A 26,676-nucleotide genomic window follows, 5' to 3' on the forward strand; every position below is an offset into this window, starting at 1 on the left:
GAAACACCGAGATCTGAAGTATTCCGATTGACAGACTCAGAATCTGACAGACAAGTGTAGAGTTCGTGGAAACTGTAGCCAGTGAGACCTGGTTAAGGAAGTGTGGCACTGGCAACCAGCACTGTGCCCTGTCTCCCCATGAGCCCAGAACCAACAGAGCCCATTGGACTGAAATCTCTAGAGTCTATGCTAAAATGATTCCTTCTTCACCTGTGCCTGGTATCCCGTCACAGTGACACAGAACCTGACTTATACCACTCGTGACGTCAGCCATGTGTTGAATCCAAGAGCCTGGGTCTACAAAGCCTGCCTGGGAAAGAAAACTTATCAAGAGTCTAGGTATCGAGCCCAAGCACAGTGAAGTTATAGAATGCAGGGATGTACCCCATAATGAACCCTTTGGTTTGGTTTTGAGACGAGGTCTCACTGTGTAGTCCTGGTTGGCCCAGACCTCTCTCTATAGACCAGGCTGGTCTCTATTTCACAGAGGTGAACTGGCCTCTGCCTCCCAAGTGTTGGGATTAAAGGTGTGAGCCACTTTGCCTGCCCCTTCATATGTTAATTCTGTATTAATCCTACTGGAGAATAATTTGATGATGTCCATCAAAATTCCAAACGCTCTGGATTTCTGATCCAAGCAGCCTCATATGTATGAAGACAGTTTATAGATGATTTCAAACATTACAGAGGCACACTGAGAGCAGCAGAGAGAGAAAGAGAAAGTTAAGTGTCAAGCAATGAGGTACCCTTCAGATACATCAGTGCATATAATGAATAATTACACTCTGTAAAGAGGCTAAGATGATTCTTCATGTCCTATTACAGAGACAGCTCCAAGATACACTTCATGAACAAAAAGGGTAAGGCTTGTGACTACACACAATCCGTATCCTTTGCTCTGTAAGACAAAAGCCATTACAGTGTGTATTTGGACTTGGTATTATTTGTGTAAACTCTGGGAGGACACAAGAAACGAATAAAAGACAAAGTACTGCTATTACAACGGGCCTTTCAGTGTCTGTCTGTCTTACATTGCTGTAATTTTGAGCCTTGTGGAAGATCCCTGTTTGGAAATTAAGTTTGAATATCTTACTGTCATCTCTTTGTAAAATATGAAACAAACCGATTTTAACACAGCAGTTCCTATCACCCCCGCTATATTTCCTGAGTAAAGCAGACACCCATCCTCAAATGTGGCATTTTCCTCTTCAGCTTCTTCATCTGTCTCTCCCATGGCTTTCCTCACTTAACACAGTGATTCTATTATCTCATGTGATGGAAAAGCACGCGGGACAAGGAGGCTGTGAAGGTTTCCACACATCCAAAGTGCATTTCAATGGGTTTGGCAGACCTAAATCCTGCAGGCCAGAGTAGATAACCTGTCTCCTCTATTTTGTAGGCAATGTTTATATGGCTCACGTATATTCTCCTTCTTGAAAGCTAGGGAGGAACAGCAGCATCGACACCCTCATCCTCTGACAAATGCCAGTTGTGGTTCACTTGGCACTCTGGTGTCCCTGACGTTAATCTCAGTTGGAACTGTGGCCCCTCCCACCTTTGGTTCCCTACTAAAACTAAGAATAACTGAGGTTGCAACCAAATTACCAGTCTTCTTACCTCATATTTACTTTTATAGCAGCATCAATGACAAGCACTCAACATGGCATTTCACAGAAGCGGGGATCTCGGTGGACAGATGGTTCTGCTCCAGAGCAACTCACACTGAACATGGTCTCACAGAGCACTCTACAGCACTGGAGGATTAATGACGACGGTGTGGGCTGGAAGGTGGTGTCTCGGCTTGATACACACAACTATCAACTGTCTGGAGTCAAGTGTCATTGAGTAACTCTGTCCCCTTGGACATACATAACCTATCTGTGCATCCATTTCCCTCAGTAGGGAAAAAGCAGGCACATCGGTCACTTCAAATGTCAACAGGGAAAGCAATGGGAGTTCCTTTGTGGGACTGGAAAGGGATGTGTGACCTCAGGGGTGGCTCTGTGACCTTGTAGGTGGAGGAAGTAACAGTGACAGACGGAGGTTGGATGCCTAGATGTGTATCCACCTTTTCAACACTGGGAGAAGCTAGTGATTAAGTAGAATTCACCGGAAAGCTGAGAGCAGGCTATGCATTCTTTGAACTCTGAACCGGAAGCAGAAATTACCTTAAACTTCAGTCAAGCACGTCTCCATGCTTCTGAGGTACCATGAGAACTTCCTGGACACTAGCTTCTAAGTACAGAAGTACACACCTTGGTCCTTAATTCTCAAAAGAGCATTAATTCCTAACGGTTGACCAAGAAATGGTTGATAAACAGGTAAGTGTAAAATGACCCAAACTCCAAACTTATAGAAAGTTACCTTTTGAGGAAAAATGGCCCTTGAATAAAAACTGGCAAATTTATACTTTACTATATTGAAATTTTCGATCTTATTCAATAAAGAGGGGGCTAAACAGAAAGATTGTCTCCAAAAGATAAGCAAGCAGTGTAGAAATGTAACAGATAAGTAAAACCTTTCTTTTAAGGAAAAATTTTAATTGCGATTTCCATTACCTTTGACAAGATGACCAGACTGTTAGTAGCTCAGGGCAATCTCACCAAGAAGGCGCCCCCAGAACCAACGTTCATCCTTAGTTGTATAAAAACCCCCACATATCTTCGTCCCATTGCTCCAGAAGAAAACACTCAGAACACAAGGAGGAGTAAATGGACTTGGATTTTTAATTTTTTTTTAAAGATTCTCTCTCTCTATATTAATAAAAAGTGCAAAGAATAGACCTTCATGTTTAAATTATATTCTAAAATAAAATATATATATATTTATATTTTCATTAACTGCAGGAGACAACTGTTAAGGGCCTGAGAGTTCAGTCCCCTCTCGGTCACTAGGATAAACGTACATTTTAAGGAAGCACCTATGAAAAACGGTAGAGTTCACAACATGTGGGGACACAGAGCTTCTGGGCATTCTTGAAAGCAGTTTGTGTGCATTTCAGTCTTACATGAAATGAAGAGCAAAGTAAAATTCAGACAGGAATTACAGTACATACAGCGACAGAGCATTCTGGGTCACCTTCTACTTGCCGGGCCTAAGCTGCAGTGGGAGAGCCACACTCCTGTGTGTCAGGAAAAGCTATTGGTGCAAGGCTCCTGTGGTGATCAATACTGCATAACCAAGTGCCCTCTGCTCCCAGCATGGCTGTGGGGGGGACATGGCTAAGAATCCCAGGTGGAATTGCATTTGCTCTTCCTTCCCTTAAGTGGCTCTTTTCTCTGGGTGTAGCATTATAACCCTCTGCAATGGGCTTCACTTTCACAGGAGGGTCTCTCAGAACCAGGGGCCTGCATCTCTGCTGCGCTCGTACCATTTATGGCGGTGGCCTGCAGAAATAGGCAACTGTGGCCCTGCCCCCATAACGCAATCCAGGATGCCTCGACAATTCAACTAACAGATCCATCTGGAAGGAAGCTCGGTAACTCTGCCCACAGGGAGGCCTGGGTTTGGATCTGGCTTTCTTGTGTTACTCCTTTCCTTTCCCACAACTGAAAAGAATCTCTGCTTTAGAAAAGCATGTTCTACATGCTGTGCCCGGAGGGAGGCACGCCTCTGTAACACCAGTGAGCACAGCTTCTCACCTCCTAACTGTCAACGGTATGCTCCCTCTCCGTCTGATGACGACACTGTTAAACACAGACAAGCATGATGGGTAACATGCGGCTCAAAGGTCCATGCTCTCTTCTCTCCTCCTTCTCGGTCTGTTATAAAAATAATTTTGGTTATAAATGTCTACACAGCACCGATTTTATTTTAAAACCAGCTTCTTCACTCAGCCACCCAAGTGAATCTGTAAATACGCATGCTCACACAGCTTTCTCGCTTACTTCTGTTAATTCTAAAAGGCCAAGGACTGTACTTAGGATTTTTCTTAATTGGAAATGACTCGGCAATTATTCAAACCACCCATTATAACGCCCTAAAAGTCCCTACGCCAGTTGGGTTGGATGAGAGGTTCCATTTACATGCAGCTGTAGTAAAGGATTATGAGGCCTGCAGCAGATAACACTGTTGTAGTAACAGAAGACATGAGTTTCAAAGAGTAAAAAAGCCTCTCATAAAACTTTGTCATATATAAAATATCTCATTGTGACCAAAGTGTTAAGTGCTCACTCTGCCTTCTGCCATGGGACGATAGTGGCTCCAAAGTTCAAAAATAAGAGAGCAACTGTTTCCCAGGCTGACAAAGCAACGTCTCCATTACAGTCTCTCTTGCAGACTCCTCCGCACGCACACGCACAGACACAAGCAACCAGTCTTCATCATCCGGACACGGATGCCACACTCTTTTCTATTTCCAAAAATCTGTCAAGAAAATGCGATTGCAAAATAACTGTCCTCGTCTATCCCGCCCGGTTCCCACTGCTCACTTTTCGGGTTCTGAGACAAAGTCTGCAGCGGGAGAACCGGCTCCACTCATCTTTCTAAACCCTTTGGCTTTCACCCTTAATGCTGCGGTGAATGTGGGCCTGCCTCAGGAGGCCCGGGTCAACAGCTTTAAAGACGCTGAACCTGAAGTGCGGTGGCAAGAGAACAAACACCTGCCACATGGCGGAGGAGGAAACTTAAAAAACGCAACTCCCCATCCGTGAAGAGATCACATGGGTCACCTAAAGAGTTTACACCAAATTAAGTTTGTAGGAGGGGTGGAATCACATAACAAATGTTAAAAGCCAAAACAAAACAAAAACAGAACAGAACAAAACAATAGCCCGCAAGAAACCAACCAGGTTAACGAAGAATGGAGGGCTGAAGAGAAAGACTTCAGAATAGGAGAGTAGGTGAGGGATGGCGTCAAAGACCGAGTGCTTTGCACACACCCTGCAAAAACACTGGGGGGGGGGGGGGACTAGAAGTTCATAGATTAGACAACAGTTATTCCACAGGGGACATAAAACACAAAACAAAAACAGCAGTTCAATTCCATTATCACACAGTCCCAAGAAACAGGGGGCCACAGCTCCCGTGATTAGAATCTCTCACTTAAGTGAGAGTTCGAGGACAGGGCTTCATTCAGGATGACACACATGAGGAAAGCTGGGAAGCCGGAAGCTCTTTCTCCCCCAGTCCCACCATTTCTTCACACACCTGCCTGGCCAGCTTATGAGCTGATTCTGTAATGGGAGTGACAGGCGATCTAACACTGGAGGGTTCTTCTGGGGCAGGCAGTGGTGGGAAGGTTAAAGTGCCCAGCCCAGGCTTCCAGAAGAACAGCAAGTTTCCTAGGGTTTATCATTCCATCTACTTCTCTGTAAAACTTAACTGAGTTCCTGAGATCAGAATCAGGCTGAAAATGCTTAAAATACCCAAAACCATTTAAAACTTGGAATGAGAGGGGGAAAACCAAACCAAACAACAACAACAAAACCAAGTTAAATTATGAACAGAGTAAAACTACCAGGGAAGCGGGTACAAGTCAGGATAAACACCAGACCCAGAACAGAAATGGCGAGGAGGGAGGGAAGGAACCCATTTCTGATGTGAACATTGCATCACCCCTCTGAGGGACCACGCTGTCTTTGGGCTTAGCAGGAAAGAGCCCAGTGGCTGACAAACCCCAGTGACACAGTAGGAGTTGGTGATTTCCCATCTTTGGGGGGTAGGGAGGAGAGAGAGGACAGGGGGAGGGAGAGACAGAGAAAAGAAGAGAAAAGAGAGACAGAGAAAGAGAGAAAAAGAGCATGAGCTAGTTAGCTCACATAAAGACTGGAGACGCAGCCAGGTCTGCTAAATGAGCTGAAAAACTGTGGTAAAAAATACCAAAACCCTATCCATTCTAGGGGAAGAAAATATACAAAACCCCTCCGAAGCTAAACAAAACCCAAACACAACGGACATGTCCTTCCTCCTAAAGAAAAGCACGCTGGGAACAAACACCCTGCAGGAAGTCCTTATGTGAGTTTTTACAAGGCTGGTAGAGGTTATTTTGTTTTTGATTCCACAAAAATTTTGTCTCCATCCCTAATGCCGAAAGAGTGCAGAGCTCGCGAGCTGTACTTCATCTCCTCCGGGCCAAACGGGGCCTCGTGGTCAAAGTAGTAGAGGAGCATGCTGCTCGTGGGCAGCTGCACCAGAGTCTTCAGCTGTCTCTTCAGCTCCGCCACCGTCTGGTCCAGACGGATGCTCACTTCCTCCACCTGGTCGTTGAAGTGGACTTCGACTTTCGCACTGCTCTGGGGTCTCAGGTCCACTTCTGCCAAAGGCTCCAGTTTCCCATACTTTGTAATGAGCTCATGATACCTAGGAGCAGAAAAAGAATGTCACCTTAAGCTGCTCACGATACACAGTCAAACGACACCGCTACCCTCCATATCTTCCCATCCTGTCCGAGACTGTCCCTTCCTTCCTACACGATAGGTAGATCTAGCTACCCAGGGACGCTGTGGTCTCAGTGTCCTGGCATAGCTACTCCACTGAGGCCACAGAAAGCCACGTGCTCATGAACAGGAGCACCAACCTGAAAAGGTCCCCATGCCTTTGTATTGACAGAGCAGCGCAGAGGGGCCGAGGTGTCTCCCACAGGTTACCAAACACAACAAGACCCAGACTGCATAGAACAAGGTGTGGTGCACACGTGCAACCTAGCACTCGGGAAGTGGAGGTAGGAGGATTACAAGTTCAAGGTCATCCTCAGCTACACAACAGGGTCAAGGTCAGTCTTGGCTACAGAGGTCCCTGTCTCAAGCACCTGGGTAGGAATGAATAGTCTGAGAAAGAAAACGACTAGAGAAATTGGGTGCTACAAAGGTCACAAGGAGAAGTCAAATACCACCAAAGTATCCTTCCTCTCTTTTCCTTTTGAGACAGGGTTCTCTTTATGTAGGCCTGGCTGTCCTGGAAGACTCCCTGTAGACCAGGCTGGCCTTGAAGCAGGGGGATGATTCTGGGTGCTCTGATCCTGCAGAACATGAATTTCAGCTGATTGACAGCCAGCTCTTCAGTGAAGCCTTGTTTGAATGTTCCAGCCTGGCCTCAGCCAAATACAAGACAGTCATGAAAGGATCAAGGACTCCTTCTTGGAAAAAGAAGACCACAAATAAAGATATTCTGTCATCAGGGCAGAAATAAAAGAAGCAAAGCACAGGATGAGGAAAGTGAATTATAGGGGTGAGAACAGGGTCCCTAATATAAATTCCTACACAAATTCTAATACCCACTGACAGCAGTCTTTTTTTTTTTTTGCAACACAAGTCAATCTTTATTGAAAACTGCAGTATTAATTACATAACAATTCTGGTTACAATAAACGTGCTTTTAAGGATTTTAAATCTGAGCTCATCTACTCATCAGATTGCATAAAAAATTAAAACAGTATGAATTTACATCTAATTGAACTGGCTCGGGATGGACAGTCTGCCCGTTCCTTTGAATTGACACGTAAGGTCCATGAAGAGGCAAGGGATGCCTTTAACATTGGAAGACAATGCTGACTTAAGCATAAAAAAAAGTACCAACAACAGTGTAAAAAAGTATTTAAAAACAAAAGTTTAAAAAAAGAACCTTTTCTGTTCACAGCCTATCAGGCTCCTTGGGGCCTCCAGCTGCCACAATAAACCCCCTGGAAGCCAGTCCCCCAGTCTGACTGCCTAGTCTTTACCAGACCCACCCACTGCCCTTCCCTGGGAACTGCCTGTGTACCCACCGGGCCCTACACATCTCATGTATAGCCACTGCAGTCCCTGAACAGAAAAGCTGCTGCCCCCCATGCCCTAATGCTAGTCAGACTTACTCCACCGGCTTTCTGGTTGTCAGTGAACAGGGAGGGGTAGGGACGAGAGAAGAATCCTTTAAGACCTGGGGAATTAATGTTACTGTTCCTATGAGACAACATCATCAATCAGTCCATCAAACACAGAAAACTGGGCAGGAGTAAGCAACTCCAGAGATAAAGACCTGGGGTGGCTGGACATGAGAGTAAGCTCTGCTGCACTCCTGCCCTCCACAACCCTCAGAAAGCACCAGGACAAAGGGCAGTAGCTGCCACACTGACAGCAGTCTTGAAGGAATTAAGTCTGATTTGATGAGGAAGTTGGGCAGTCTCTTATCTACCAGGCGGGAGGAAGAATGCACCATGGTGTTACCACTGCTGAGACAGACTGAGGTTAGTGACGGCTGGGACTCCACACTCACATAGCTATGCTTCAGCTCTCCTATTCCTGGCTTCTACTCAGTACAATCAGTGTCATAAGAAGGTTAGTAGAACACTAATGACACAGTGAGACGCTGTGCTGAGAGAGGGGAGAAACGGGGTGTGGTAAAAATAGCACAGGCCCTGACTTTCAAGTCTGTGCTGTGATTAATATGACTGCAGCTCAGGCCTCTGGATCTGCTTCCTGGTTAGCAAATGCAGGCTGCTAAGTCCTGCCCTTCCCACCAGAAAGGCAGCCATAAATTAAACAGCTGGTGAGTAACCCCGGTACATTCTAAGTTCACACACAAGTACAACATCAGCAGCATAGTCCTGCTGCTCCAGAGCTTACGACAGGAAAGCACACACACACTTCAGAAAACGTGAGGCTCCAGTCTCCTCAGGGGGGACTTAGAGGGTTCCGGTGTAACTCAGCAGCCTGTAGAACGCCCCCCAGGGCTGGAGCTCAGATTAAAACAAGAAAACAAACAACAAACCCACAGGGCAACAGCAGCAACACGGGAAAGAAGGGTATGAGCTAATGGCCAACGCTTTCAAATGGAGCCCAGAGCTCCGTAGTGTGTGGGGCAGCAGATCAAGACTCAGATCTTCAGACCATAACAGTCACCGTGGAGAAAGGTGAAGAGAGGAAGTCTTCCTCACCAGAAGACAGCAGAGCCAGGACTGCAGGAGCCAGGGAAGGAGGAGCCAGACATGGAGGACTCAGGGATGGAGGAGTTGTCCCGGTCAAGGTGGAATCAGAATAGAGGAAAGCTCCAGATCAGAAGCCGAGCTGTCTGTCCGCCATCAGGATGTCAAGGCTTCAGCGAAGGCGAAGCAATCAGCACAGCGGGACACAGAAACCCAAGTGAGCAAACCCACAGACTTGCGATCACAGATGGCTGAAACCTTCCCCAAACCTCCTGTCATGCACCTCCACACACCCGCAAATCAAATCCAAAAACAGCAGAGGAACCCATATGGTCAGATGAGTTGACCCCAACTTAAAGGTTTCCCCTGCAGACTACAGAAAAGTAGAAACAAGACCAACACTCCAGCCCCCAAACTCTCCCCAGAAGGGAAAAAAGAAGCAACAGCAAAGGGGCCAAGGAGAGCTAATCCATGCCATGTTTCAGCAGCCTGAGATGCATCCACTTTCATACTAGGCTATGTAAGCCACAGAAATGGAAGGATATACCACAGGAAGAAGAATGGAGGGAAGGCACAAGAACAAGTTCAACAGCGGAGGCAGAGTGCAACCTCAGAGCATGAAAAGAAAAGGCACCAGGAGCTCAGTGGCCTAGGAAGAAGTAATCCTAAGAAGTCAAGGACACTGGTGAATTGGGGCACCGTGAACCTCTGTAGGGGCAGGAGTGAGAGGAGGGGAGGAGAGAGGGTAGGCAGGAGTGAGGGAAGAGGAGTGCTGCCATTACCAACCAGATAATCTGGTGAGGAAGAACAGCCAAGGTCTGTCCCTAACCCAATTTTGCTCAGCAATAATTTTAGCCCAGAGGCTTTCTGAAACAAGAACAGGGAGAAAAGAGTCTCTAGGAGTCCTTCCAGGGGAAAAAAATTCAACAACAGGATTAGGGAATTAATAGTAAACCCCTGTCTGCTTAAATATGAAACTAAAATTTAACAATGGTAACTTTTGTATTTCTAGACTCCCTTGACACTACAGACAAATGAACTGATCTCAGCCATAAGCATTACCCATAATCTAAGCCTCACTGCGGCAAAGGAGCAAGTGCGTTTATAAATTAAATGAGCTCTGTGCTGGGACACTGGAATGCCTTATACATTCTCAGAATCATCATGTACAGAATGATCCATGGCTAACCACCCCCCATTATCTTTTCTTCCAAATCGTAATAAACAGTACTGAAAACTACGCAATCTTCCTAGCCAACACCTGAGCAGTCTGGCTCCTTCCCACCCTACTGGTATCTCTTTCCTCCACTGCCTTCATCCAATCAATTGACGTCTTCTCAGCCCCTTTTCTCCTGAATGTCTTATTCATCTATTTACAGCTCGAGTGCCCCATGTGCCTTATAAATTCAGTAGCTCCTACTAATGATCTTAACTGACACGTTTTCTTTTAATACATAATCTAGATGACATTTGCCGATATATGTTGAATCTCTTCCTGGTAGGCCTTCCTATGCTGCAGAGTTTAAAAAGCTGAGAACTTCATTCCCAGATTCCCTCACTGAGGAGATTTAGCTTCTGCCAGGACCAATCAGCCCAGAGTGAGTGCAGCAGACACAGCATGGGGACAGTCTGGGTAGCAGCTTCTTAATTACCAGACTAATTCCTGGAGTCAAGAGCCTGGCAGCATCTTGCTGGTCTAAGATCAAACATCAAGGACAGAGCTTGAGCTTGGAACCCCATCCCCACCCCGAGTTTACTGCAGAGGTAACAGTCCCCTTGGGGGTGCACTTGTGTGGTATGATCTGTGAGGCAATCCTAGGGAGGCAGCTGGAGTCTACTCTCCTGGTTCTTCTAAGGAGTCTGTCTGGATGTTAGTCTGCATGAAATCCCTTCTTGAGCATGAATTTAGGGAGGCTCTGGGACAGGCTGTCTTTATTTTACAAAAGCCCAGTATGTTTTAGAAACAAATTTCTTCCTGGTATTAATCTGGGTGTTTTATCTATGACTCGAAAGTCCATCCACGCTGAACACTGTCTACATTGGAGCTCCTGAGTTTCAGAAAGCATCTGCTCAATGTCTTCCCAAAGCTGTGCTCTTAGACAACCCAAACGGTTTCTCAAAACCAACTTCTCAATTTACAGCCTAAGGACCAGAATCTTCATCTGCTATTAACAATATTTAATATTTATAAGCCTTGCTCAAGTGAGCAAAATTCCATGTACTGTGCATTTGTGTTCAGAAGTTCCTAGTAACATGTGGGGCTGGAGAGACGGCTCAGTGGTTAAGAACACTGACTGCTCTTTCAAGGTCCTGGATTCAATTCCCAGCATCAACATGGTTGCCCACAACTGTTTGTAACTCCAACTCCAGAGGATGTGACACCCTCACATAGACATCTATCCAGGCAAATCACAGATGCACATTAAATAAAAGTAAATAATATTTTAAAAATGTAACATGTAAAACATGAAGAATTCCCAGTGGCCCACTTGGTAAAATATATCCCCAAAGTGATGAGAAGAAAAGCATTTGTAAAGTTTACTTTGCTCCTAGGGCAATAAAACTACATTCCAAGTATCTTCTGACCACCCCTATCTAATGCCCTCTACGATACATCTTCTTTCACTCTGAGCCCATACCATATCCACAGCACAGAGGGTTCCTTAACATTTGGTAATGGATTTCTGCTTTTCTGACACTAGGCCACAGGTACGCTACTCACTCAGGCACGTACGCATCCCATGGTGGAGGCAGAAGGAACCTTAGAGGTGATCTGTCACACACTTTACAGAAATGTACTTAGAGCCTGCTCATGCCCCCAGAGCTTCAGAGCTAAGGCAGATGAGCGTCAAGCTTGTCCTAGGCAGTCACTTCTCTTAGTTGGGGCCATGGAGGCTCCATGTGATAATGAGCACCATTCTAGAACTTTGCTTCTCACTCCTACATTCAAGTGCCCCCTTTCAATTTTTCTTCAATGGCTCCTCTCTTCTCCAGTTTTTTTTTTTTTGTTCTTTTTTTTCGGAGCTGGGGACCGAACCCAGGGCCTTGCACTTCCTAGGTAAGCGCTCTACCACTGAGCTAAATCCCCAGCCCCTCTTCTCCAGTTTTTAAAGTGTCTCATCATGTAGTCCGTGTGCTCTTGAGCTTCAGATCCTCCGGTTTCAGCCTCTGTGTCCTGGGGTTGCAGGAGAATGCCTCACCTCTCATTCTGCTACATACATCTGCATGATCTAGTGCTGGATTTCTCTGTCCAACTGCCTCCACTGATCAGCTTAAGCTACAGACCTTCCCCATCCGACTTCCTCAAGGGTCTTGACTCAATACACTTCATTAACTACTTACTCTCGACTTCATTAAAAGAACAAGGTATTTAAGGACGCTAGACTGGCCTTGAATTCACAACCTTCCTGCCTCTGCCTCCCTAGTGCTGGGATTAAGGGCATGTGGCACATTCCAAGTTACAATGTCTTTAACTTAAGGTTGCGAAAATTACCAGTTAATGGCTAAAATGTGATTCATTTGATGATGGAATTAACACAACTACCAGACAGCAACTAAAATTCTTTTCATCTGCATACATTTACCATGACATTCAGGACTTTAATTAAAATGGCTTCATAAGTTCATCTTGTACTGCCTACCTCTCCAAACTCAAAGAAGCAATGAGTTAGACAAGGTTAAAGTAGAGGGCATATAACACAGGATGGAAATATGTGAGTGAGTGTGAGTGTGAGTGTGTGTGTGTGTGTGTGTGTGTGTGTGTATAAAACAAATAAAACAGCATCTGATAGAACGAAAGCAAAGCAAAAAGGCCTTTTGCCATTCTCTGGGTAAGTCTGACAAAACTTGGATTTAAGAAGGACTGAGGCTGAGTGTGCTGTGAGACACACACACAGGAGGCAGTGTGGTGGTCTGGAGACACTAATGCTCTGTCAGCAGTGACAATACAAGCAAAGAAAAAGCCATCAACAGCTTCAAGCAGTATCAAAGGCTTAACTAAGAATTAACATCTCTATTTAGTGTATGTGAAAGAAGACTGACCATGTCCCTGCCCAAGGCTATCTCAAGCATCACCTCAACAACCCTCTTCCCACATGCGTGTGTGCACATGTGTGCATGCACATGTAGGCGTATGCATAATCATAAAGCCAAGAAATGACAGCAACCCTCTAGTCTCAGTCCAGCTTCTCCAGATCGAGGATTACCAGTGCACACCACAACACCCAGAAGTTTTACATGTGATTCCCATCTGCAACACACACACACACACACACACACACACACACACACACACACACACATACACACACACACACACACTCAGCGGCCTGGTAAATATCATGCTTTTGGCTGAGCTAATGGGGTGCAATTATCTGCCACATAGTGTTTTTTTTTTTTGGTTCTTTTTTTCGGAGCTGGGGACCGAACCCAGGGCCTTGCACTTCCTAGGCAAGCGCTCTGCCACTGAGCTAAATCCCCAACCCCCACATAGTGTTTTTACAACTGCATGTGAACCTACAATTAATCCTAATAAATGTTTCAGTTAAAGGAGGGCTGCAGATGATACAGAATCCACTGGGGTGCTGTTTTAGAGAAGCCAACAGCAGGCAGGGAAAGCAGGCAGTAGCTGACAGAGGGAGAAGACAGAGGGGCAAAGGGGTGACAAGGAAAGAGGTTTTAGATGATGAGAATTTTAGATTCTGCTTCTGTTGGAGAGGTTACATAATAGAACTGTCAAAACTTAGAAATATACAGTAAAAAGGCTGAAAATGTACTCTATGTCAGTTATAGGACAATAAACCTGATTTACAAAAACAATGTGGGGCTAGAAAATGCCTCAGTGGCTAAGAGTGCTTGCCAGGCAGGTGTGGAGGCCTTAGGTCAGATAGCAGTGTCCACCATGTAAAAAGCTCAGCAGTGTTGAGGAGGGGTCCGGAGGCTGCCTGGGCTAGCTCTAGGTTAAGTGGGAGTCTATCTCCAAAGAAACAGGGTGGAAAGTAACTGCAGAGGCACATGGCGTCCTCTGGCCTGTGAGGGTGCACACACCACGCACGCGCCCACTTGCTTGCACAGTGTGTGTGCACACACACCCTTCCCACATTTCTTGAAATTTAAAATGGATTCTGATACAAGATAACCAAATAGGATTCATCAGGATAAAGGGAGAGGAGGAAGTGAAATTACTGGAAAAGGCAATCCACACCAACACAGAGTGCTTCCCACGTGGTAAGGATCTCACTAGGGAGGGAGCTGTAGAGAAGATAGCAGAGTCAGCTGTCCTGTGACCATTTCCACACAGAAGTTTAGCACATAACTGCCGTGGAATTTTGTCAGGAAACCCCTATCAGTGGTTGCCTGGGGAACCAAGCTCTTCATGGCTGCTAAACAGATGAGTCGAAAGATGTTCTTTTTGTTTCAAGTTTAAGATTTTCAACCAGATTTCATGTGGAAGAATTGTCCATCAAGATAAAAATAAAGCAATGTAGAAACCAAGACACACCCCACAGACGATAAGAGGTACCACAATGTGTATAAACTCTTTTTTTTTTTTTTTGGTTTTCTTTTGTTTTTTTTTTTTGTTTTGTTTGTTTTTTTCTTTTTCTTTTTTCTTTTTTTCGGAGCTGGGGACCGAACCCAGGGCCTTGCGCTTGCTAGGCAAGTGCTCTACCACTGAGCCAAATCCCCAACCCCATGTATAAACTCTTAAAGCTAAATGAAATCCTAGAAAAATATGAAATTACCAACCCAATTCATTTTACAAAGCTAGTACAACACTTATAAACCCAGAAAGGCAGATAACTATTATAGGCCAACTTTATATTTATAAATAAATGGGAACATTCCAAATAACATGAGATTAAACGCTACTTGCTTATAAAAGATATTCTTATTTTGTAACTAGTTGAGCACTGGAATACAAAAGTGTTTCAAAGCAGACATCTTATTAGAATCCAGACTATGGAAGACAACAGTAATAGAAATGCAGGGAGAACAGTCTGTACAACCTGGTGCTGTTCACTGACCAAAGGAAGACCCAGAAAACTAAGAACAAAAAAGTCCAATTTCATATCAAAATGTTTCCCAGGCAAGCGCTGGACACATTCTCTTCCAAGGAGAAAGAAGACCACTCATTAGACGGCTTCTCCTGCATTTCAGTCTGCGTGGTTCTACAGGCTCGACTCAGAGCCTCCATCACACATGCTACATCCCCGCCTGTCTGTCACCTTAGATATCCCACTAGATGTCCTATTCAAGGAAAAGAAATGAGAGGCACAAACATTATTTGAGGAAATAAATGTGTACAGAGAAATACCCAAGAAAGTAAATATGAACACCCCAAATGCTGTCAGGAATGACAGATAGTCAGCATGCGAAACTGTCAATGGCCGTTCTAGTCACCAAAGCCAACTAGAGACAGAGAAGGGAATCTCACTTGAAAGAGAAATAAAAGTTAATAAAGTACCTAGAAAGGAACTTAACAGAACTCTATGAGACGTGTGAGGAAGAAAGGGTGCACCCATGAGGACACAATGCTCTACACACATTGCATGGAGTGCTCCTCCGCTAACACAGGGCAGGCATCGAGGCTCATTCTCTTCCCTGTTAACAAACGCACTGTGTTCACAACCTAGTTAGAGCAGGGTTTGTGAAACTTACAGTTCTAAAGCCCATGTAGGACAGAAACAGCCCTACAATAACTATAATAATTTAAGAAACAATGGTGGGGAAGAGGCTTACCCTTGCTGGGAACTAAGACAGTGTGACTTTGTGATGATATAATAGTATGAGAATGGATAAATGCCTAAATATACCAATGCACCAGATCAGCTCCTGAAATAGAGCCACGAATAAAACGCAAGACACAGGACAGAGATAGATTACAGAATCTATGCCAAGATGGCAGGGAAGGGGAGGCTGCAAGTGCTGAGTGAGATCACACAATCCACATGGTGAAAGCCATGGTGCACATACAAACCATGGTGCACACATAAAACTCAGCAGAGTATCTTAAGTGACTACCAGATAGGAGAAAACCTCTTCTTTAACATGATCAGAATAAGTAACAGCAGTGGCTGCACACACAAGACCAGCACACACTGAAGCCAGTCAAACAACATCAAGAATGAGCGCAGAGAAGGGAGCATCGGTTCCTCAGGGATGCAGCTCTCCACTGCTCCGGTAGGTCTCCATGTTCCAGCGTATCACCCTACATTCATGACCATACTCCCTGCACCAACAGGAGTTCACAGTAAAGATCAAAACAAAAAGGAATTCAGAGGTTGGAAGGAGATATGGTGGGGTAACACACACACACACACACACACACACACACACACACACACTTTTTGAGACATGGTTTCTCTGTGTAGCAGTCCTGGCTATCTCAGAACTCACTTTGTAAACCAGGCTGGCCTTGAATTCAGAGACCTGCCTGTCTTTATCTCTAGAGTGCTGGGATCAAAGGCGTGCACCACCACTCATGGGTATAAAATAATTTTTAAACAGTACGTTGTAGAATAAAAGACTGGTAAAGTTGGCATTAAAGTTTAATACTGTTTCCAACAAAACAGAAACGGAAATACCATGGGAAGACACCTCACTGACACAGAAGGATAAGCCCCACTTTATATGTTAGTGGCTTTAAAAAGAGATACCAAAGACGCATGACAGGTTTCTGCATGAGGAGCTGGGAAAGCGGCTCAGCGGTTATGAACACTTATGGTTTTGCAGAGGACTGGAGCTCAAACCTGCTGAAACTCCAACTCGTCGGGCCTCCGTGGGCACCTGCACTTGGGTGTGCATGCACATACACAATTACAAAACTAAGTCTTTAAAAAGATTCTTGCTCTGGCTACTTCCAAAAGCACCCCATTTTTCCTGAAATATTTCTTTTTAATTAAAGTAAAATAATGTAAAAAAAAATAAACTCATCAGTTCTGAATAGAGGAAAATGAGTGTATTACTGTTCTTCATATTTTTTTATTTTTAAAAATTAAACAAACCATCACCAACAAAAAGGCAAAGCTGGCTACTTGTTCTAGCCAAGGCTAAAGTTCAGAGAACAAAGACAGTGTCCCCAAGACCAGCAACACTTGGGGGACCTCACTGTGCCTCCTCTTTGAAATCATAGCTCACCTCTAACTGCCTTAGATTAGGAAGGCAGCTACCTCCTGTTGGGCTGGGCTGGGGCTGAGAAAGAGGCAAGAAGTCAAAAGCAAGTCCTGGGTGACAGGAATGACAAAGCCTGAGAGTCACAGGCAAAGCTAGCATTTCAGAGGGTCTCCGGGGAGCTGGGAAGAGAAAGCCCCTTTTGTCTCCCCTCAGACTCCCAGCTGAATGTGAGCAGTGCTGTGTCACCACCCTGACAGAGGATGATGGAGCCTGGCAATGCTGAGAACCCCAGGAGACCCGTGTCCAGGGGAGGAATGTTCTTCATAACAGCAGGTCCTCTGTGTGGAAGGAATATGAGGTAACGGACACAGTGTGCTAGGATTCCTCCAGCATCAGAGACAAATGGCCCTTCATCAGGGTGGCGTCCAAATACAGCCTGCTGCCCTGTCTCACAATCACAGGCAGATACAATCAGCTCAGCCAAGAAAAGCTATTAGTCTCTATCTGGAAAAGCCACTCTCCATACTTCACAAAGCATACCACTGGTGACAACAAGCAAGCACTCGAGGAACTGGGCACCTAACCCTTGACATTATAAAGAAGCCTTCCCAGGAGAGCTGGAGCATGCCCTCAGGACACAGGCGAGGGACTAGCTTTTGAGGGGAACGAGAGCAGAGAAAAACTTAAGGAAGCTGCTCCAGGTGTTGCCCCTGGTCTTTGACAGCAACATTCCTCTGTCCATCTGTCCATCGGCTAACTGTCCTCTGGAACCTTGGCTCTTATAACTCTTTTGATAAGGTTTGGAATTTTAAGGTCTGAAAAAAAGGGACAGCCCAAACTTTCACTCACTTTCCTAAACTGTGTTCAAATACAAGAAGCCACTGCACCCCCAAAGGTACAAGACGAGTTGATGTCCAAGAGGGAGTTGTCTCCCTTTGTTTCTCTCTTTAAAATTAAACAGAGGACTACATATTAGTTCAGTACTAAGCAAGCAATTTAAGTCCAATCTTTCAGAGGAGATGGAGAGGGAAACTCGTCAACAAAAGCCATGTGACAGGAGAGCAGTACCACATGTGTGCTTTGTGTGCAGAGGCTCCCCACCCCGAGTGATGCGTGTGTTGCCCTAGCGGGATCATGACCGTGAACACTCAGAACCACGCAGGAATGCGCAATGTGTTTTCCTGGACTACAGTCTATAATCCAGCCTAACACAGGTATCCTTTAAAAAGACTTTCAGCGTCTAGGTACAACCTTGTTTCCTATAGTCTCAATTAGTCATTTACTTTCCAGGTCTCTCTGAGACCCTCCTTGTAACCAGAACCCAAGCCCACCCTTTGAACCAACCACCCCCCCCCCCACATCAAACTTCCAGCAATTTCCTACCACATAGGACAGAACAGCCAAGTGCCAAAGCCATGCTGGCTCCTCTCTTACCCCACTACTTCCACTCAGAATAAGCTCCCTCACCTTCATCAGGCTAACACAAATGCTTTCTAGGATAGGGATAGGGTGGTCCTCCCCCTGACCTAATCGTCTTCCTCATGCTCTCGGAGCACAGTCTTGTACTGAGCAGTGCTAGGCTGCCAGGCAATGTCTGTATCCTGGGGAGAAAGGAAGGCCCCAAGCCGGAAACACTACTGCTCTGCCCAGCAGACGGTACCAAGTGTGGGAGGCATGAAGAGACTAACACACAAATGGACAGACAACATAGTGCAGATCAACTGCTGGAAATAGACAAGTAAGGTCAAAGTGGGTTAAGGGAATTACAGGAGACAAGGTGCACTATCGTAGCTGGGGAACGGTGACGAAGAACCTCAAATAAAGTGAGAGCAACAGAGAAGGCCACACAGGTAACCTGCTTTGTGCAGTCTGAACTGGGAGAAAGCACCAGAGCCCGAGGTGACAGTGAACCAGCTGGCCCAGCAAACAGGTTCCTGCCTCTGCTGTTTGAAATATATAAACCTGACTTTATGTCAGCTGCTGTAATGTTAACAGTACAGGCAAAGCACAGTGTGAAGGTTTGGACTCGAGAATGCCACAGACAGAAGTTAGAAGCCATCTATGGAGAATCTGTGAAAATCTACTTCAAAAGAAAAAGAACTCAGATGGTCTCAATAGAGGATAAGAAGAAAGAAATCATGAGCGACTCCATTGTTCTCCCAAGAGCTCAGGGCAGAAGTGAAGGAGTGAGGGGTGGGCAGAGGAGCACATGTGGAGGAAGATCCTGTGTGAGGAGAGAGCAGATCCAACGTGTGACCTCAGATACACTGTCTCAACATCCAGGTGAGGTGTCAAGCTGATAACTGGAAACACTAGGTCAGGGTAATTCATCCCTGACCCAACCCTCAATTACAGTTAATATTACATTTGTTTTATAATAAATTATTAATTACAGGTAGCATCTAGAGCCATAGGTGCAAAAAGAAGAGTGCAAGGAAGAAAGGCCTGGGAACTCAGTCTGTAGAGGTCAGAGGTCAGGACCCATCGAAGGAAAGGGTCTCCAGCTTGGCCCCAAAGCAAGCCTCTCACACACCCCCATTTATCCTTGCACCCCCAGTTTCTGGCCCAGTTCCACTTGATTTATAGCATTATATTCAGTATATAAGTTAAAACATTCCCTGAACCCTGGCTAGGATCTAGAGTCAGTTCCTAGAAGTTCTCCTGGTGAAGCAGTAGAATCCAGTAACTGAAGCAGGACCAGCCAGGAGAGGCCATCCTTCCAGCCACCTGCAGCAAACACTCAGCTTACTAGGAAACAGTACACCACTGCTCCACGAGCCACCGGGAGACAAGGCACAGAGGAGGCCTATTGACCAGCAGAGCAAACTCTGGGATGTTCAAAGGCCAAGAGTCAGAGAACAGAGGCTTCTCTTCTCTGGTTGTTTCAGAAAGTAAATAAACACATAGCCTATGCTGGGAGGCTCCATTCCATGCCGGCCAGTTATCTGACATGAGCAGCCACAGTAAGGAGGCCCCACCCAGCAGGAGAAGACAATGACGCGGGTAACGGAGCATCCGTAGGCAGTTAAACTGAGCTCTTACACTTATGAGACACATTCACAACACTGAGGTATGGCTCCCTTCTGGGCCCAAAATGGCTTATTCTGGGGTAGGAAAACAGGCTGTAGATCTCTGGATCTTCCTTAGTGAGTTCCATTTGTAAGATGACCAATGACAACCAAACTGTGTGGAGACACCAACAGAATCACCCAGGTAACACAGGCCTCACAGTTCCCTTTTAAGTGCAAAATAGCTGTCATATCACAAGGGCTCAAAAATATTTGCTGAAAAAAGTCCACCAGGAGATTGATATAAAAACTGTTGGGCTAGGCATCCCAGTGGAAGGCAGAAGTCAACTCTGGCTACCTAGTATCTGATATCTAGTATCTGGCTACCTAGTATCTGATATCTAGTATTTGCCTCAGATGATAGCCTTGGGGAAGGGGGTACAGCTGAAAGATGTTCAAACACTAAAGAGAATGCATTCTTCCTGTGTCCCCAAAAAACTAGAAGAGAGGAAATGGCACAAACCTGTCACTCTAAATCTGAAGTACTAGGCAAAGATGCAGGCATGACAGTGTGAGTTTGTGTGTGCGTGCTTATTTTATGTATGTGTCTTTCCACATATGTGCAGAGCCCACAGGGGTCACAAGAGGGCATCAGATCCCTAGAAGTCTGGGATTACAGATAGTTTTGAGCTGTCATGTGGGTGTGGGAATTGAACTTGGGTCTTCTGTGAGAGAGAAAGCACTCTTAACTGCTGAGCCATGTCTTTGGCTCTCAAAGGTTACTGGCAGCGAACACAGACCTACAGTTCATGGGCAAGGCTACAATGATGGCAGGCCACCTGCTGCTGTCTGTCCAAATGTCACTGTCAGGAGTATGTTGCTCATGTACAGACACAGAAATCCTGGCTGGGTCTTGCGTTCCACTGGTCCTGCCAGAGGGTAATTCTATAATCTTCCTGTCTGTTCTGTGAGCCACACAGCTTTCATTATTCTCTTACTAAATTCCTACCTGACTTAACTTGTCCAGAGTTGATTCTGCTGTTTGCACTAAGAAATTAGCAGGCAGTGGATGAATTACAAGCAATAGACTCTGAGGTAATACAGGGCAAGCTGTGCTTGGTTTCTGCCTAGGAGAGAGGCCAGTGGGTATCATATTAGTGCTCACAGAAGACATTCCTCAAACCCTCAATGTAGAAATGTGAAAGAACTAATTATCACCCACGGTCATGTGGAAGGCCTGGGGTGACTGAGACAGTGCTGCCAAGAATGAAGATCTTGCAAATTCAAGGCCATGAGGCACAGCACCTGCTAGCTCGTGGGATTAAATAAAAAGAAATCATGGCAAAATCCTCAAAGACTATGCCCAGGGAGGAGACTGAAATACAGGAGCTATTGAAAATCCACTGTAGTCAGGCATGGTGGTACATGCCTTTATCCTGGCATTCCCAAAACTGAGGAAGGAGCAAGATTTTAGAGCTGGGGCAGAAGAGGTGCCTCAGGAGTTAAGAAGCTTCCTGATTTTCCAAAGGAGCAGAGTTTGGTTCCCAGTACCCTTGTCCGGCAACTCACAAACCACTGTCAACTCTAGCTCCGGGGAGTCTGAAGTGCTCTTCTGGGCTCCATAGGCACCCACACCACTGACCCCAAAATACTTGTAGAAAAAATTTAAATAAATGAATGAATAAACAAACAAACAAACAGACTTTGAAGCTAGCCTGGGCTACATAGTAAGACCCAGTTCCTGCCCTCCCCCCAAAACAGCTAAGGCTTCTAAATTGTAAAAAAGTAAAGTCTGTAGTAGTCACATGACCACAGGCAAGCAGACGCTCTGACTGGAGAAGGGGAAAGGGCTGGAGAGATGGCTCAGAAGTTCAGAGCCCCACTGCTCTTGCGGAGGACTAAAGTTCAGTTCTTAGCACCACCACTGGGTGGCCTAAAGCCACCTGTAACTCCAGGTCCAAGGGGATCAGACATCTCTAGCTTCCACCAGCACCCGCATCAAACACACAAACCCACCCACCCACCCTCAACACACACCTAAACATAAACATTTACTAAGAAGTAAAACATCTTTAGATAAGATTGTGGGAGAGTCCTGGAATGAAGTTGTATGCAGGCTCTGAACACCCCTGCTAACTGGGTAGCCCTTCGCACTTATTCATGAATCTGTTCCTCTACAAAGCCCCCTGCAAGAATACACTAATCCATTTATTCTGCCCTTCTACACATATATCCTGGCTGGTAGCATCAGATCACAGCACACTCAGAGAGGATAGCTGCAGAAAGACTGGTCACTAAGAGATGTCCTGGAAGAGCCTAAGGGCTCAGACCAAGAAGGAAGGGCACTTCAGCTCTTGCTTGCTCTACTGGCATAGGCACTTGCCAAAATGTCTGATATCCGACCGTTCCCATCAGTGGTTGAGAGCAGTTACAATGTGAGTGTGTCCAGCTGGCTGACCAAAGTGGATTTAATCATGGGCTATGCTAAAGGGAGCTGAGATGCCAATTTTTAAATAACACGCAAGAATTCAAAACCTTGAAGGACACAGAATGATGGGTGATCGCATCATCCCTACTTATGAAACCTTAGAAGGACCCAGAAGACAGTTCCTACTCCAAGGCCTTGAAAAGAGAGGCACCCACATCTCTGAAAAGACTTTGCAGGCCCAGAGTGCAGGCAGAGGACTGGAACTGGGCTGCCTGCTTCCACTTGAAGGACAGAGCAGCCAAGCGGTGGCATATAAACGCCAGTGGATGGGAAATAGGCATAATTCGATAGAGACAGACCAGAGGAATGGCTGTTGAATAGTCTGTGTCAGGGGCTAGGGAGAGAGCTCAGTCAGTGAAATTCTAACAACACTGTCATGAGGACATGAGTTCAGATCCACAACACCACTGTAAAGACTTAGGGATACCACACACGTGCCATCTCTGAGAGAGGAGATTCCTGGAACTTGCTGACAAATTATTCTAATTAAATCTCGGAGCCCCAGCTTCAGTAAGAGACCCTGTCTCAAAAAATAATATGAAAGCAACTGAGGAAGATAACAGATGCCAATGTATGACCTCCAAACTCACAGACACACGTTGTGCGCGCTCGCGCACACACACACACACACACACACACACACACACAAATATACACACACCTACACAAAAACAAACGAATGCATCCCATTAAGCAGTCTGCGTGAGTCCTCTGCACAGTGACTGGAGCCTGGAGTCTTTAGGGTCACTACCAGGAGCCCATGAACCTGTTCAACTGCAGCATCACAGAGAGCAAAGAGCTTTCTCAGTGAGAGCCACAGTCAGTCACTGCAAGAGACCCGGTGATGGTGGCTCTCCATACGTCTCCACCAACTCTTCTCTTATATTAAAAATAACTCAGTTCTTCCTGAATCAGTAGGTCTGTAATCTCAAAGGACAACCACGGAGTTCATGGCATACCCCAAGATTCCACCCGGTAAATAGCTTGCAAAATGGCCTTTAGATGTAAGCTTTAGGAGGTTTCAAACCTTAGCCCTCAGCATAATGTCCTTCTGGAAACTGCACCTCACAGCTACCCATGCTATTTCCACACACCACCAGGCCAAATGTATCGCCCAAGAAAGTTTGCTGAAATGTCAGCCAAGGTAGGTGATTAAGTGTCAGGGGAAACAGAGGAGTCATATTTGGGTGTAGATGGAATCCGGAGGCTCTCTTTAGCACTTCCTGTACTAGCAGGTCTAAAGGGAGAAAGTCCAAGAATGAAAGCACGGATTGTTAACACTAGTAAGGGTGCAGGTGCCAACACCAACAGCTGGTTCCGACGGTACTGCCTCAAGTCAAGGCTGCAAGCAAACAGAAGCAGGTGATGGTGGAAGACAGCAGTGAACACCGCGGTAGCCCTGGGCTAGGTGTATAAAGTAATAATATCAATCCACAATTATATTTTATTCACTGTTATGTCTATGCTTCCAAATTTGAATTTGCTTTCCTTTCTAACTTTGCATCCTTCTGTAAAGGGATGTTAGTGGTCATCTTCATTACTGAGTCAACGAGCATCGTGTAAAGGAATGTGTATGTCATCCAAAGGCCCGAGACAGCACCACAGAAGACCCAGAGCACCCAGAAACTCATTTCCAAGTGCACACCAACCGCGTTAAGGGTGTGCGAGAACAGCTGCCTCCTTTACAACTGGGAAGAGGAGCACCCAGATGCTGGACGTGTGAGGAGTGAGCCGTGGTACGTTTGCTGTGCGGTTTCTGTTTGGGGCAAGTGAGGGTTAAGCTGCTGGGCATGGAGCTCAGAGGGAAATGCTCCCCTAGCAAACCGAGGTTCCATTCTCAGCAGCACACTGTAAAGGCAAAATAAATAAACAAAATCTGATGCTTCATGTTTCTCAAAAGCAATTCAAGAAAATGCCTAACGAGATTCACGGTGGTTAAAACCAGAATGGCGGTCCCATTCTTCTGTAGTCTCCTTACTTAGGAGGCAGAGACAAGAGGGCCTAAGTTTAAGGCCAACCTGGGATCAAAGTGAAAGCTAATAAAGGCTTGGATTAGAATGGGAGCCAAACAAGACAGGGCCTCTGGTTGTCCTCATCAGCCACCTGCACAATGGCAGCAGTTACACAGCTGGAGCTTAATACAGAGTTTTAAATGAGAAAAACCAACGGCAGTGACACAGCTGCACTGTCCTGTGTGGTATCCTCAGACAGCAGTGCCACATCAAACAGGAGCTGTGTACCTCTCTTGCTTCCTGCCTAACAAGTCTCCCGATACCCTCACAATACATTTCTCTGCTGATTAAAGCTAATCAGGGTTGATTTCTATGGCTTTCATTCTAGAACACTATTACAAAGGAATAAATGCACATCAAGATAATTATACCATTAGGGGCAGAAAACAATTTTATCTATTTCTGTATATCTACAGGTATTAGTAAGTTTGCCAAGTGAAATAGATCCTGGGTCATACGTTAGCTTAAAGATCTATTTATTTGTATGTGTTGGCGTGGCTTCTGTGTTTCTGCATGTATGTGCATGTGTGCCTGTGTGTGTGTGTGTGTGTGTGTGTGTGTGTGTATATGTTGGGTAGTTGGTGTGTGTGTGTGTGTGTGTGTGTGTATGTTGGGTATGTTGGTGTGTGTGTGTGTGTGTATGTTGGGTATGTTGGTGTGTGTGTGTGTGTGTATGTTGGGTATGTTGGTGCAAGTGTATGTGTGTATACACGTGTGTGGGTGAATATATCAACTGGTGCTCATGACATGATGCACGTGTGGGGTCACAACCTGCAGGACTGGGCTGTGTCCCCCCACCTTGTGGGGCAGACTCCTGTCATCAGGCTTTGAGGCGAGCACTGTGACCCTTTACCTGATAAGCCACCTTGCCAGATATGGTATCAATTATTTTTCCATTTTGTTTAAACCTCATATGTATAGTATGCATTAAAAGGCATGATAAATCCCCCTCCTTCCACCTTTCTGTTCTAAGGTCCTTTACAGAATCTTAAGAATCTTTAATTCTCTAGTATTTTTAAATACTTAGGACTTTAAATATTTCTAAATAACCACAAAAGTATCTTTATGCAAACTTATAGCCCTATAGAATGCCTACCACTTTCAGTCATAAATATTAGCTGGTATATATTAATTCTTCTGAGGAAAAAACATGTCTGTCTAGCAGGAATGAATCAGAATCAGGAACATTATAGATATAAGGTTCAACCTGTCTTATATCCCTCCTTTATGTCTGCCCTGATCACTGAAACCTGATCTAGTGAGGGCTCCTGTCAATCTGTAAGGGCTCCTGTTAGCTTGAAGATTTCCTGTTGCTGTTTTTGCCACTTGGGAGTTTTCTGTTGAATTGTTCATAGTGGGTTTAGTTTGCTTGTTTTAAGACATTCAGCCCTTGCTAAAGATAGTCTTGAACACCCAATTCTCCTACGGACTCTAATGCTAGGATTACATATGTAAGCCACCAAACTTAGTTGTTTCCTTCTCCAAGACCACCACTTCTTCTCCTCTTTTCTCTCCCCTCCTCCTTTTCTTCTCTGTCTCCTTCTCCTCCTCCTCCCCTTGCCCTACCCTCCTCCAAGAAAGGGGTTCCCTACATAATCACGGTATCACTGAACTCCTGGTCTTATAACCTCCTCCACTTCAGCGGTCTGGAATTACTGTTATGTGCTACCATGCTCAACTATCTCTTTCTTCTTTTCTTTTTAATACTTCAAGGACAATTTCCATCTTCTTTCCTTTCTTGCATGTATGTGTGCATATGTGGATATAAATATACATTACTTCAGCGTGTGCATGTGGAGGTTAGGGGACAGCCTCAGGTGTCAGGCCTCACCTGAGACAGAGTCTCACTGCTGTTTCTCCACTATGTATGTCAAGCTCGCTGGCCCAAGAGCATCCGACTCTCCTGTCTTCCCTCCATCCCCCACCACGGCTAAGATGATGGTCTATGCAACCGACTTCCGCATGTCCTCAGGCTTTCTCAGCAGGCGCTGGTACCCACTGAGCCTTCTCCATGATCAGCTGTTTCCTCCCTCCCTCCCTCCCTCCTTCCCTCCCTCCCTCCCTCCCTCTCTCCCTCCCTCCCTTCCATCCTCTTTTAAAGATTTATTTTGTATGTGTGAGCAGATATTCTGCTTACATGTATGTCTGTGTTCCACATGCATTCCTGGTGCCCTAGAAAGTTAGAAGAGGCAGTTGGGTTCCCTAGAACTGGAACTG

General features: G+C 45.5%; 1 protein-coding gene across 6 annotated transcripts in view; it reads right to left on the minus strand.

Moving 5' to 3' along the window:
- Positions 1-2,708: 2,708 nt before the first annotated feature.
- Positions 2,709-26,676, minus strand: part of Tbcel (tubulin folding cofactor E-like) — a 58,900-nt gene continuing 34,932 nt past the window's right edge. For 2 of the 6 annotated variants that reach the window (XM_087561868.1, XM_087561865.1), the window contains one exon: positions 2,709-6,300. In XM_087561868.1, coding sequence (XP_087417994.1) covers positions 5,982-6,300 — 319 coding nt within the window. In that variant the 3' untranslated portion in view covers positions 2,709-5,981. 6 annotated transcript variants of the gene reach the window in all.

This window comes from Rattus norvegicus, chromosome 8 (genome assembly GCF_021556685.1).
Source record: "Rattus norvegicus strain SHRSP/BbbUtx chromosome 8, alternate assembly SHRSP_T2T, whole genome shotgun sequence".
Taxonomy (NCBI): domain Eukaryota; kingdom Metazoa; phylum Chordata; class Mammalia; order Rodentia; family Muridae; genus Rattus; species Rattus norvegicus.